The sequence below is a fragment of the Larus michahellis genome, chromosome 13 (assembly GCF_964199755.1).
Source record: "Larus michahellis chromosome 13, bLarMic1.1, whole genome shotgun sequence".
Lineage (NCBI taxonomy): Eukaryota > Metazoa > Chordata > Aves > Charadriiformes > Laridae > Larus > Larus michahellis.
In genome coordinates, this window is record NC_133908.1 from 15,403,628 (window position 1) to 15,418,184 (window position 14,557).

The 14,557-nt window shown below is 42.1% G+C and overlaps 1 protein-coding gene across 1 annotated transcript in view; it reads left to right on the top strand.

Annotated features, from left to right (window-relative positions):
• Positions 1-14,557, top strand: part of ZNRF3 (zinc and ring finger 3) — an 87,349-nt gene that overhangs the window by 47,467 nt on the left and 25,325 nt on the right. The window contains exon 2 of the mRNA XM_074606418.1: positions 3,858-3,983. Within this exon, the coding sequence (XP_074462519.1) occupies positions 3,858-3,983 (126 nt within the window). The remainder of the gene's footprint in view (positions 1-3,857; positions 3,984-14,557) is intronic.

Below are 14,557 nucleotides of genomic sequence, written 5' to 3' on the forward strand. Positions count from 1 at the left end.
TCATGTGTATTTTGTCTGAGGTGGCTGGAAGCACATGATGCTCTCCGAATCCTTCCTAATGCATGCAGTTTCTCAGAGTCTTATTTCTTGGCCGATCTGGTAAAGTGAAATGAGAGGGTTTTCCTCCAAGATTTTCCTCTCTCTTTGGACAACATACACCTCTGCTGGAAGGGAGAATGCACTGGACGTGCTGTCTGTTCCTACCTCCTCCCGAGTGGAAGGCAGAAGCTCTGCAAAGCTACGCTACAGGAGCGGCCATCCTTTATCATCTTGGAAGCTGCCGATCAATTCTTTCATACAACAGGAGACAGAGTCCTGCAGTTCTATCGTGGAGAACCAGAGGGGCAACGAATGTGGTTAGTGGTTTGTCAGAAAGAGATGAGTGCCTCGTCAGGGGGCTTGCCCTTAGTGAAGCCGTGGTGGCTGTCACCAGTCACCTCCCTGTTCTCCACGTGCCTTAGCATGGTTTCCAGGAGGATCTCCTCCATGATCTTGCCGGGCACAGAGGTGAGACTCACTGGCCTGTAGTTCCCTGGGTCTTCCTTTTTCTCCTTTTTAAAAATGGGGGTTATGTTTCCCCCATGTTGTGTTTCCCCCATCTTCCTTTCTGACTAGTTCTCATGTTTGCTTCTTCTGGTCATGCCTCTTCGTACAGGAAAGAGACTTTATTCTGGACAGTTACGCTCTTTCCATGGGGGTCTAACCATGAAACTCACCTGAGCCCTGTAAACATTAGTTTGCTGGTAACTATTTTGGAGTGCTAAATCCTGTGCCTTGCTCTTCCCCTCCCAAAATGCATCAAGTTAATACTTGTATCATGGTTGAAAAGCTCCCCCCCCCGTTTAGTAAAGTCTAAAACCATAAGGCATTGTTAGCTGTGGCACCCCAAAGGTCTAGCAAAGCTTTTTGCTTCAGTGATTTGTCAGTTCTTGATAGAACTATGGTGTTTATTTGTGTTTTGAGGGCTCTGCTGCTTGCAGGCTTATGAGTTTGGTCGAGGTCCTTCTCTAGGCTGCCTAGCTTTTTGAAGACAAAAAAGGAGCGTTCAGAAATGCAACTTTGATTTTTGCTAAGGGCCTGGGAGCTCTGTGCCACACAGGCTACGTGCCCTGTGTATGAAGGTGAGGAGCTTCAGCTAGGGCATGCCCAGCGAGTGCTGAGTGTTGCCAGTTCCGGATTGTCCTGAAAACTCTATTCAGAGGCATTTAATATTCCACACTGCAAATATTTAACTGTCTTTAGAATTGTGTGTAATGTGCAGCTTTTTTTTGCCTGTAAATAGGAAGGCTGTCTTCTCAGGTGTTTGGGGATTGTTGATGGAGACAGGGTGTCACCAGTATTGTCAGTGAAAAAGGACAAAATCACCAATTTCTTTTTAAAGGTAAGGAAGCACAGGCTTTGTAAAAGGAAGAGAAGAGGCTCTTTCAACTTTGGGCTTACCCTGATTTCCAGGGACATAACGGCAGAATGTGCTTGGAGACTGATCTAAAGGGCTATTCACACTTGGAAGCTGTTACGGAATAACAGAATTCTGGAGGAAAGAGGCTGCAGAAAGAATTTTCTGTTCCTCTTGGCCTTCTTCCAAGATGTTTTCTGGACTAAAGTGGGTAGAGACAGTATTTTTTTTGTATGGCTGGGGAAAAAAAGAGCAAGACAGCGTATAGAGAGGTCCCGAGCTGTTCCTGTGGTGGTTTGTAACACTATAACACCTTATCCTGGCAGGCAGAAGAAAAGGGACAAAAGGGTAGAAGTTTTCTTTTCATCATCAGGACTTTTTTTAGGTGATAGAGTTACAGGGTAAAATGTTCCTCCTCTGTTGGTTTACTGTTTGTCTGCTCTGTAACACTAACCCACTTAAAACTTGTGCGGCTCTTTTTGAAGGTATTTTAAACCCTCAGCAATGCCTACAGATTTTATAACCCTGGATAAAGGCACCTGAGTCGTGGTTTCAGTTTTGCCCTTTCAGGCATGTGGGAAGTGCCCCAGCACATTTCAAGGATTTTGAACTAGAAACTTCTTAGATACGGCTTATGGTTTCAAAGCTCAATTGATACCGCGTATGTCAAGGGAATTACATCAAGGGAATGGTTCTCCGTTTCTTTAGATACTTAATAAGGATTAAAGCTTTGTGTTTACTTAAAGGATCCCATGGACTCCTTTTGGGGTTAATTATGTTGGAATATATGCCCTGGCAATTTTGGAGAGAACACTCTCTGCCCAACTCCCTTCCCTGGTTTTATGTCTGTGCTCCGTTATGTCCAGTTCCTCCATCCCTCTCCATTCCAGTACTTATGTCCAGTTTCTCCATCAGATGCTGAGTTTAAGGAGTGGTTCATCTTCCAGTGGCAGCTCCTGTCCCAAGCGTTTAAACAGAGTGTGTTGAACTGCTCATCCGTCTGAGACTACAGACAGCTCAGCGGTGTGTAATAGTAACTCATAACGAAAAAAAAAAAGAGGAAGGATGAATTAAGAGTTGGGCAGAGGATTCTACTCCATCTGCTTGGTATTGCGGTGGTCTGGGTTTTTTCCTCAAAATACAGGTGGATTGGTTGATGAATCTTGAAAAATACTGAGTGGTGGGAAAACCTCTGTATTGTCGCAGATCACCGTCATGTTTCCCCAATTTTGCAGTAATTGCTCCAGTTACTCGGAAAGTCAGGCCCTGCAAGATGATGTAAATAGCTCTCCTTGTATTACATCACTTGCAAAATGAAAGTCAAGGTACAAGACGTTGGAGAAAAGGACAAATTGACAGACTGGTGATGCAGAAGAAATGGCAGGATTAGTGAGCGTTACATGGCGCTAGTTTGCATGGATTAGTGATATATGTAAATTACTGAGCAATGTAATCTTCTCCTACTATAATCAGCTACCAGAAAACAAAATTGTTAGAGTATTGATGCTATTTTGTGGTTTTCTTCAGCTAGTTTGGTGAGGGTGAGATTTAAGGGAAGACAGGAAGCTGGATAAAGTACAGACTTGTTTTGCACAGAACTTTTTCTGCGTATGTGTTAAAGCCTGGGCAACTCTTAGGCAAGGGTCTGTGAAAAATTTGATATTTTAGTTGAGGGAAAAAGAGAATAAGGAGAAAATAGTAAATAGTGTAAGAAGCTAAATGTTTTACACCCTGGTTTATACACAAAGTTATTATCCTAGGGAAGGACACTAAACTTGGAAAAGACAAAGCAAGTGAAAAAATTGAAGCATAAGGAAGCTCCTTGCCATAATAATATTAGAGTAACTACGTAGCATTGGAAGGAAGAGGAAGAGATTGAATATCTGAAATTAAAGCAAATATGCATTGTCGTCTTGTGGAAGAAACACAAATATCTAAAGGGAGACTGAAGTTTCTCACCTTGTGATACCTCCCCCTCATTTGGGTTCAGAAAAAACTAGAAACTGCTCTACAATAGTTAGGAAGTTTCTTGTATCTTTGAACTACATGATAGGCATGCTCCAAAGGATGACAGTTAATATTGTGCAAATATTTTTAAAAAGAAAAAGTGATAATGCCTCTCAAACATTGGTTCTGGATTTTATGACTTGTAAAGCTTTTATGAGTGACTCCTCAAAATGGTTTGCAGTATTTCTGTCAGTTTGCAAGGAAAGGCGGTTTGCTTTGTATTTAATTATTTTATATCTGAGAAAAGAACTTATAATCACATTTAATTGTGAGCCTTAAATGATTTTTCATAACGTTCCAAGCTTCTTCATACATGCAGCCATATGTTTCAGTTTTTCTGGTGCACCTTAATAAATAAAAGCGTATTTGTTATAAACTAAGGTGTTCAAAAGTGACCTACATGTTTTTTGAGTTCTACTGATTGGCTAAAGGCTTCTTTCTGATTCTGTTTCAGATGCACCCACTCGGACTGTGTAACAGCAACGATGAGGAAGACCTGTATGAATACGGCTGGGTGGGAGTGGTGAAACTGGAACAGCCCGAGCTGGAGCCGAAGCCATGCCTCACTGTCTTAGGAAAGGTAAGGGTGTACTCTGGGGTAAAGCCTGCATGTAACTCTTTCTTGGAAGCTTTAGTTCCTTTCTGAGAAATATCAGCAAGAAATAAAACGAGAGAAAACTCCCTTTACTCCATGAAATATTCCCGTTTCGTCTGTTTTCACACTGGATGCTTCAGGGAAAGGCAATGTCCTGACTCAGCTGATGGAGATGGTGGCGGGGGGGCTGAGTGCGCACATTCCCTCTTGGAGCTCTGTAGGAACCTGACAAAGATTTCTGCAAAAATGGCTGTTTAGCAGAAGCAGTACTGGAGTAGAAATAAGGTGAAGTGCAAGTGTGATGCTAACTCGACCAAAGGAAGCGGTCAAAATGAAAGCATTTTGTTGGTTTTCCTTAGGTACGATTTTCTTAGAAGACATGTATTAATTTCCTTTTCGCGGGGGAAGAGGAGTCTTCAACCCTAGAAGAGGTTTCTTTGCTTTAATTGCAGGACAGATATCTCTAATAACAAGCGAATCTTATTGTATTGGTCAAAGAAATAAAAACGTTCATCTTGGTGGAATCTCCCTGTGGAATACAGCCTCTGGAATCGAAATTCCTTGCAAAACATTTCCCTTTGTTTTATGGGGTGAAGTCAGTAAGATATCAGTACTGCTGCCAGATATGTTAAAAAGGAAAGCAGAAAGCTGTCCTTTTTTTGTTCTCAGCTTAGAATTTTTGAGGATTGAGGTTATTATACGTTGACATTTGAAGTCTAGAGTAGTTGGAAGTGTGTGAAAGAGCAGAGGCCGTGAGTTCTACCAGTAACTGAGGAGCTGAAAAGCATAAAGTCTCTGGGGTTCATCCTGAAATCCAGCTGGCTCAAGTTGCTGAGGCTTTGGTAGGACGCTGTTGGTGACTTCAGGTGGGCACTGAAAATGTAGTATATCAGGCAGAAAATAAAATCCTGGGTTGATGTTTTGTAAGTAAAACTCGTCTCTGTATATTTACAAACAAAACTTCCAAACCTCCTGCATGTCAAAGGAAATGGGAAAGCATCAGCTCGTGTAAAATTTGCTGCAGGTTGAGCTTGTGCTACGGGGCGAGAAACATCTCTCTAGAAGTGACTGCCCTTTCTATTCAATTTCAGCGTAATACAACTTTTTTTTTCTAACTTGGAATACTGTTTTTGCTTCACAGAAATTTCAGCTGATGCTTCTTTGCTCTTAGGAGGGTAAAATCCGAGAATAAAGTCTCATGAGGATGGGAATTAGAGAAAATTGGATACCGAAAGATGCATAGTAACCCATAAGTAAACTCCAGGAGTAAGCTGAGTCTTGGGGAGAGCCGTTTAAGGAAGGAAACTGTTCGGTCCCATCTGTCTGGCTCTTGAAAAGCACGTGAGGAAGTAGGTGTGCAAAATGGGTGAAGAAAGTGGAAACAACAGATACACAAACACTGTTATAAATATTTTCTGACATAGTGACATTGCTTGCCTGACGCACTGCTGTGTACCCAAATCCCGCCATGTCCTCTGTAGTCCCTGTGTCCCCGACGCCACATCGATCTCCAGAAGGCCCGCTGAACAGCAGACCCTGGCTTTGCGTCAGAGGCTCTGGAGCATCTGCTTTTATGCCCAGCGACGGTGATGGGACTCGTGCGTCCTGCACAGGGTGCGTACAGAGAGTCTGGGCACAGTGTCTTCTGTGTGTCAGTTTATATGCCGTAATTTTAACAGGTGAAAAAAGACTGGCCAAGGTTGTAGGCAATACTTGCTTCTCAGTAACTGTAATGCAGCTCCTCGTTCTGTATTTTCATGTCACTGTCTATCCTCCTCTTCCTGAAATATTTGCTCCCTATTTCATGCTTGCTGCTGTAGTTTCTCCTCTACATCTTTTCTCTGTAACCCTTCTGCTCGGTCCTCCCCATGCTGAAGTTATGTCCTGATTTAGAAGGACTTCTCAGAATTCTTGAAATATTGTTGAGTGCAGATAGCAGCAGGAGCAGGAGGCCTCTTGGATGTATGAAGTGGAGCATTTCAGCTTTGCTGATGTTGCTGATACCCAGATATTATGCAAGTGGGATAAATGGCAGAGCAACCCCTTGTTACACACATCTGCGTGAATGACTCGGGTGGGTAACAGTAAGGCTTCACTGAGTGCGAATGTTCTCACCTCCTTAAAAGAGGTAGTAGAGTGCATACACTTGAGCATGGAGGGCATTAGAACTTCTAGGCCACGGGAATTCTGCTTGTCTAGTGAAGTCTGACTATGCAATCAGTTATACCTCCTGCTGGAAGCAGATATATCTCCCCTTTCCAGTTCCCATTTATTTCCTAATGCTGGAATTGCCATTGGGATCCTCTAGTATCTATTCTTAGCTCTTAATTCCATTAGAAGCCATTCTGTGAAATGAAAACCAAATCTTGAATATTGGGAAAGTGACTTGGTTGGATCAATTTCACCTATTGATACCATAGTAGGGATAAAGTTGGTGCCGGGAAGGTGAGAGCAGTTAAGGACTTGCTTTCTTCTAAAACTCTCATGGGCAAAACTGAAAGTCTGCCTTAGCAATTTAGGGCAAAATGAAAAGCCTCTGCCAGGGCAGCTGTCTGTGGTTGCGCTTCCCTTTCCAGCTGCTGGCACATGGGCACAATTCTGTTTCATTTGGACACTTTTCACTGGAAAGCTAGTTTAGATATCCTCATCGGTGCTGTGAATGAACAGGATACACCTGGAGAGTCATCCTGGCTCAGCTGGCAGTTACTTTGTCCATCTTTCTTATGTACATAAGGAATGGATAACCTTGTCAGCTTAAGCCTATCATAAATGAATGTGTTCAAAAGCTCAGACTAACTCAAACCATAAAAGAATTTTGAGTGAGCCAATTCAAACTCGTTTCACTGAAACTGGTGAACATTTGTGTTAACATAGTGGTAGAAGTGACAAGGTTATTGCTTGTGTCTGTATGGTGGAATGCATGCTTATATAAAGGAATAAATTATGAGGGTTTGTTTAGTTTAATAGTAAAGGAAAAGAAAGACAGTGGAGATGGTATTGTGGAAAGTTTGGAATATTGTGAAATAGAATGTCAAGACTGCTTAAAAGCTGTTTGTAGACCTAAATTCCATGACATGCAAATCTGGTACAAACATGTATGGTTTTATTCTTACGTTGGTTTTAGTTGTTGTGGCCTTTTTTTTTTTTTTGATTTGGGGTGTTTTGGTTTTGGTTTTTTTTGTTTTGTTTTGGGTTTTTTTGTGTTGTTTTCAGTAAAACCCTGGTCGGTGTTTTCAGAAGCTTCACTCCACTTGTTTATCCGTGTGCTAAATGGGATCGGTAGCTGTACAGAATTTGACATGTCCATCTCCATGTAGATTTTTTTAATTGCTCGTCCTTCTTAGTCAGATTTATATGGTGTAATGGAAATGAAAGAGTTTAAGAAAATGTATCTCCTGTTAGAGTGCCCGTGAAAACCGGACCCTGATTGGGAAAGGGGTGTGTGTGGCAGCTGTGATTTAACGTTGCCTTTGATCACAGTGCAGCCCTGTTTGAGGCAATGCTGCACGCAGGCAAAGCAAAGGCCTGGGTTTTACTGATCTCATGAGCTCCTGAATAGGGCTAGAAGGGGAATGACAGAGGAAGAAGAAAGCTTTGGAAATGAAAAGGAAACCCCGTGAACCCGACCAGCATTATTGGCTGGATTTGCCTACCGGGGAGCCGCTCAGTTTCTGCCAGGCTAATTCTGCTCCAACTTTTCTCCCCCACACCCCCGACCTCACCTCCCCCTCTCTCTTCCCTTCTTTCAGACTTTTTTTGTTTCCGAGGCATGGCTGTAGTAACTTGGTTCTCAGGCTGGGAACCCACTGAGCTGTTGCCATGGTCACTGGGAAGCTCTTGGTGCCATGTGCTTCAAAGGGAACCTTTCCCCTCCTGGAATTCCTGCCTCCTCTGCAGCCAGCACAATGAGACGCCTTCTCCTCTCCCTGCCAGCAGCAGCTTTGCTCTTGGAGGGAGGGAGGAGCAGCGGTGCCCGCAATACCTGGTGCGTGCCCGCATCCGCCGTACCGCGATGGCAGTACCTGCCTGTCTCCTACACGTCCCAGCGTGCAGCCCCCTGCTCTTCCCCCATCCCGGGCGCTTTTTTGACGTCTGTCAAAGACAGCGAAACACAACCCAGCAATGCCCTTGTTTGCTTATTTCGGTACAGGATAGATAGTGAGAAAATGTTGAAGGTTTGCCTAAAAGTAGCACTTCTTGCCTTTCTGCAGGCTTGAAAGTCCAGAGGGAAGGATTTTGTTCTTGTTTCTCTTCCAGGGACTGCTGAAGGGACTCTTCTGCTGTATTACGAGGATGCGTGTATTTGAGGATGTGCATCTGAGTAGAACCTAACAAAGAGGGGATGTCCCTGCTACTACAGCTTCCTGTTTTCCTCACATCAAAGGAATCTCTAATATGAGGAAATTCCTAACAGTTCTTCCAGTATCCATTCACTTCTCTTCTCTCTTTTAGAGTTTATTTACGAAGACACTTACACAAATACTAACTAGAAGAATCTCTTGTTTTGCCACATCATCATTGTGATTATACTGCTACGGTTGGGGCCAGAATCATTATGACTTGAGTCTGTGTTAAACAGGCTGACTGTGATTCCTAACCTCTTGTCTAACAATTTAGTTTAAATGTAAAGATTCTTGTAAGGTAGTCAAAGGAGAAATCATGGGGCTATGTCGGTAGTTTAGTTCCTGAATAGCGTGATCTCTCCTAAAAGTTGAGGAACAAGATGGCCTGTGGGGACTCAATTTTAATCCTTTTCTTTCAGTTACTGAAAGTAACAATAAAAAAAAGGCAAATTAAAGAAAATCAACTTACACATTTATATTAGTAGCCTAAATTAAGGATACAGTTATATGTCCAAATTAGAATTGCAGGGACTATATAAGCATACCTTTTGTTTCTGTATAGCATTAATAGTTTTTGGATTATTTCCTGTAGAAATGGATTCAGGTCAGTTGTAGAAATGCATATGGAATTTAGGCAAATGCTCTTCCATGCTTAACTTTTTCAGAAATTAGGACTGAGCTACGCAGTAGATTAAGATCTAAAATTAATGAGATGTGTCTATAACCCGTGATCAGTATTTCCAAAACTTTGCTCTTTTAGATACTTTGCTGCCTTCTGTTTATCAACCCATGTTTCTTCTTTGTAGACAACATCTAAAAGGATTTGGAATTCATTTTGAGGCAGTAGTCTCAAAATTTATATCAAAATTTAAGTGGCCTGGTTGAAAAGTAATAGTATGGATGACTTTTAAGCTGGTTGGTTTGTTGTTGGTTGGTTTGTTTCAGCGTGTGGCTCCATGAAGGTTGGTGTTGGCGCAGTGTCCATCGGAGGTAGGAAGGAGTAAGAGGAGGAGGGTGAAGGGGCTGCTCCTTCCGATGGCAGTGCTGGCCTGAATGCACGGCAAACCACAGACTGAGAAAAGCTCTTCAGCAGTAGAAACTTAATATTGGTTGTTTTGAACTCTCAGACTTTGTGTGAAGAAGGAAGTTGTCATGAAGCAGCAGTTTCTTGCTTGAGACTAGACTTCTTTGGCGTGGACTAGTTGAGAGATCTATGCTGCGTGTGCCAACCATGCCAAAACTCTGATCAAAACACAAACTATGTTGTTTATCAACCCCATTGTTTTGTAATGAAAAAAGAGCATGTGTTTTGAGGGGGGAAAATAGCATCCTGGCTAGTGTTAAAGACTGAGCTTCTGAATCAGTCACGTTAAGAGTCTCCATTGACTTTGCATTTAAATTTTTTGTTTCCGTGGTCTGTTGTCTTAGCATTGCCTAAAATTAGAGTTAACTGTGAAAAGAAGTCGCATATGTAATTGTAATCCCTGCCATGTTTTTCTTACTGTATTTGTTCCAAAGAATATATTGAGAAACAGAGAGAGAGAACTACCATTTTCCTGAAGCACCAAAGAACAGAAGTGCTGTATTATCATACTGATTGTTTCTCATTATTCTCCACTTCATTATCATTTATAATGTCCAAGACACCTGAAATGTTAACATCCCTTTTAAACAACCATAAAACATCTTTTAAAAATTGTATTTGAAGGGACGCTGTTACTTGTGCGAATAGTTTTGGTGTCATTTATCTTTTGACATGCTTGTTTCTTGCTTCCCCAGCGCTAGCAGTGTGATTAGACGTCTACAGCATAGAGACATAAGGATTTCAGGAGCTCTGACAAAATTGCGTAGATGAGGTCAGAAGAGGGGTTAATATATCTTTTTTCAGGAAGAGGCTGGATTTTCATAATGACAGACAGAAATAGTCCTCATAATCTTCCCGGCAGGGACAAGTGTGTACTTCGGAACAAAAAAATAAATTACATAAAGTAAAATGCTCTTACCAAAAGCTCAGTGTATTTCTGCTTCCCGTCTTCTTGCCTCTTCTTCCATCCCTCACAGACCATAGTCTAACAACAAGACTAACAGATTAAAAAGGGGATTTGAACGGGAAAGAAAAAGGAAGAAATGTTGCATTTAAGAGTGTTTGGCTCTGGAGACCACGGGGACGCAGTGTGAAGCAGCCGTCTCGTCGCTGTAGTTGGAAGTCCTGAGTTCATATGTGCCTTTCTCATGTCTTTCCTCTTACTCCGTGACCACTTTCCGCCTTAATTTCAGCAGTCCCTTTGAGGAGGGAAGGGGAAGGTTGAGCACAGGTAAGAGAACTGCCAAGCAAGCCAGTTACGTTCTGGAGACAGGACAGGTTTGTGCTGTTGTGGATCGTACAGTGAAAGATGGAAAAGGAAAGAAAAGAGCTGGATCAAAGCCAGAGAGGGGAGTGCTCAGAGGAATGGACAAACAAGGGCGGACTCAGGTTATGCGGTTCCGAAGAAGTAGATCTGTCAGGTTTTAACTCATGGGTGGTGGTGGGCCCTTTCCATGGGCAACTCGTGCCAGCAATCTGTTATTGTATTATTCTACTAACTTCTTTTTTTGCGCTCACTGCGCAGTTATGAAAAGCAGCAGCTATTCATGAAGAAAGGGCTGTCTCTTATGTTTCCCCCTCTGGGCACTCCTTAGATTTGCTATTGTTGGATTGATTACTTTAAATAAATGTCCGCTTTTAGAGTTGAGTCCTTAGCAGTCCCCACCACCATCTTCACTCCTTTCCAACCAACTGCGGAACACAGCTGCTCCTCCCTTAAGCTAAAGAAGCAGCTGCTGTTGCACAACATGTGTTACTGGAGTCTCTGCTCAGTCAGAACACGCAGGGAAATTAACGGAAGCCCAGGCTGAGTAAAGAGGAAGGAATATTTTTTTTTTTAAGATGTGCCCCACATACAAATAATAATATGTCAATGATTTATGTCTCTTAAGTTTTTGGACCTTGATGATTCTATGTGCCTTGTGGGCATCTCGAACGCTGAGAGATATTTTTATTTCACATGCAGAATCTACCTGTCTCACTAACAGGAGAAATGCACAGTGGCACACATGTTGGAAGAACTACAGAAATGGAGTTTGAAGCAGAAAAGTGAGTGGGCAAGTAAGCGCAGCTCTGCTGGAATACAGAAATGGGCACAAAAGAAGGCTGGCAAGCAGAATCAGATAAATGGATCAGAAAGTGAAGAAAATAAGGAGCAGATACGGAGACAGGGAATGGAATTATTTAGAACTTCACAGATGAGTGACACGCCTAATTTTGGTGCATTAAGAGACAGAAGGCTTTGAAAGAAATTGGAGAACTGGGGAATGTAACCAGATCTGCATCAGAGGGACGCCGATACTCAGAGTAAAAGATGGGCAGATACAGTCAGCAGTGGTAGAAAATAGTGGATCCTAAGTCATTGCAAGCAAAAAGCGGGAATGTTTTGCAAGAATTTTCACAGGGTTGAAAGGGAGGAAAGAGAAAATATAACACAAATTACACTTTATATTCTACTCTTTTGAGATAATTTGCCAGAAGCTGCTTTTCTACTCTATAAAAATTTTTGTCTTCATGATGGCCAGGTGGATATTATCTAGAGGTGCCTGTTCAGGTGACATGATCATTTCATGTTAGTACTAAGTTTGAGGAGTCAACTCCAAATGAGCCAAGTGATCATACCGTGAACTCAAAGTGAGCATGAAGTGGGCTTTTTGGCCAATGTAGGGAGCACTGACCAAGCCGTTTGCAATTTTAGCAGGCTATTTCTTGAAGATCAGAGGTGGACTTATTTGTGGTATGAATTCTCTAGACAGATTGGGTATATATTATCAATATTTGCTTAGCTGTTGCCTTAGAATTGCTCAATATAGATATGAAACTCTCACCAAAACTAGTAAAAGTATCAAAAGCGTGTATGTACTCTAGTGCATTAACGTCTCTGTTGTTGGCCCACGGGTGCTTTGTTCAGTTGGTAAGCCAAGAGAATCCATCACAGACATTTAATTTTTCAAAATGCTCAAAGAGCTCCGTCAGCTTTGGATAGGAAAAAAAGATGGACCTTAGCCCTGAGGATCCAAGTAGTGAGCTTTTAAGAGGTGGGGAGGGGAAGGCATTTGGGAAGAGCACAGAACGCATAGACTCTTGAGTCCATGAAGAGTGTTGAAACTCCCAGAGGGTCCCTTCAGCTGACTGCAAGGGACTAATGAGCCAGCCTGGCTGTTTATGGGCTGTGGTTAACCTCTTGCAAGTTAGGATTTCCTGTCGCCAGCAATGAGCTGTGACCGCCAGCACCACAGTGTTAATGATGAGGTAGGGGCTGATGAATGGCTGGACTCCAGACAGCAGCCTTCGCTGGCAAAGAATCAAGTGGCTAGAGGGGGAAAAACATTGATGTCTACAAGAGAAATAATGCAAACTCCAGAACCTATAATTCCCATGTTTAAAAAAAGAAAGGGAGAAAGAAACTGGGGACAAATTCAAACCAAGTGAAGCTTTTATCTCTGCATTCTGAATAGAAGATTGTTCTTCAGCAAAACTGGCTGCAAAAGCCAGGCCAGTTAAAACAATATGCAGGCTGCTTGCCTCCAAGTAACCAGAAATTGTTGGCTCAGAGTAGCCTGCTCTGAGGAGCCAACCTGCTGGGAGACGTTATCCAAGCAACGGCCTGAATGTAATTCCTCCCGCTGTGGAATGGCTCTTTGGCAAATGAAGACCCTAATTAGAGATGGAAGGGTTTCTATTTTGTTTTTCTTTAATCCTTACCCTGAGGCCTCTGCAATACAGCCATGTCTCTGCTTGTGTGCAGAGAAGTTTCCAGTTTCCCTTTGTAACAAAAATCCTCCACCTTTTTTATTCTTTTTTCCCCCCTTTTTCTTTCTTTTTAAAAAAAAAAAAAAAAAAAAGAAAGAATCAACAAACTAACAACAAGGGCCCACCACAGTTTGGGACCTTGAAACTAATCTAATCCAAAACCAAGGATCACTGTTTGAAAGAAAGTCCATGTCATCTTATATTAGCCAGCCCATAGAAAGTCGCTAGATCGACTGGAATGCTGGCCTGCCATGCATCTTCTTACTGCTGAACTTATTACCCAAGCTGATTCTTCCAGTAGAGGAGGAGGATCTCACGGAAACAGTAGTATTCTGCTGGATACCAAGGGAATTTTACACGCCTTTGTTCATTCAGAAAGATTGAATGGGGGTTATGTGCACGTTCTGTAGTCTGGGATGCGTATGCTCATCCCTGCCAGAGAGGACAGAACTGCCAGGGGAATGTGCTACAGCATTTTTACTCTGATATGTGTAGAAGTGAAAATACATTTGCTGCTTGACAGCTCACCTTGGTATATATATGTCTGTCTGAACACACTCTCGCAGACTGCAAGCAGGCACTTAATAACCATGCAAAGAGCACTGCCTTTTCTGTCACTGGTGAGACTTGGGTCTACTCTTTCGTCACCTCAGATGATGATTGTGTTATCTCTAAAATGTCCTTGTTTACAGTAGATATCAACCTATGGATGAAGGACAGCTACTTGAGGATGAGGCTAAGCAAGACAGATGATACTAAGCAGAAAACACAGTGAATTTGCATTCCTATCAGTTTCTTACATTTGAAAATAGGTATATACCCCAAATTGGCCCGAATCACTCCTAATTTTTCATTCTTAGTTATGCTTACGTTCACCACTTCTCAGCGCTTCTGGTGGCCTTTGGTCATACTCGTATTCTGTTTTACTTTCCAGATAGAGGATAGCAGTATGATATTACTAGGCATAAAGCTTTTCAGCTTTTTGAATAACTTTTAGTTAATTTAGATGTGTCAGTATGTCTTGGATAGACAACTGTAAATGCCTCAGACCTGTTCTATATTCTACATAATTTCACACAGGCTGGATGTGTTTGAAATTTTTCCTCTTTCCTGAAATATTTAAATGTTTATCTAAATCTGTGGGTTGTAAACCATGGCCCAAACCTGTTGTTTTGTTGAAAAGAACTTTCTGCCATAAGGTGAAGCTTATTTCTCAAGAGGATTGAACTTCCCTGTTGAATTTGCTGAGATTGGATGGAATTCCTGCAAGACCTAGAATTTTTGTAAATTGTGCCATCTCCCGTTCTAAAAGCAAGACATAAATCTTTGTTTTCCCTTTTGATGTATACATATACCAATTTATAATTTTAAGGTAGTTT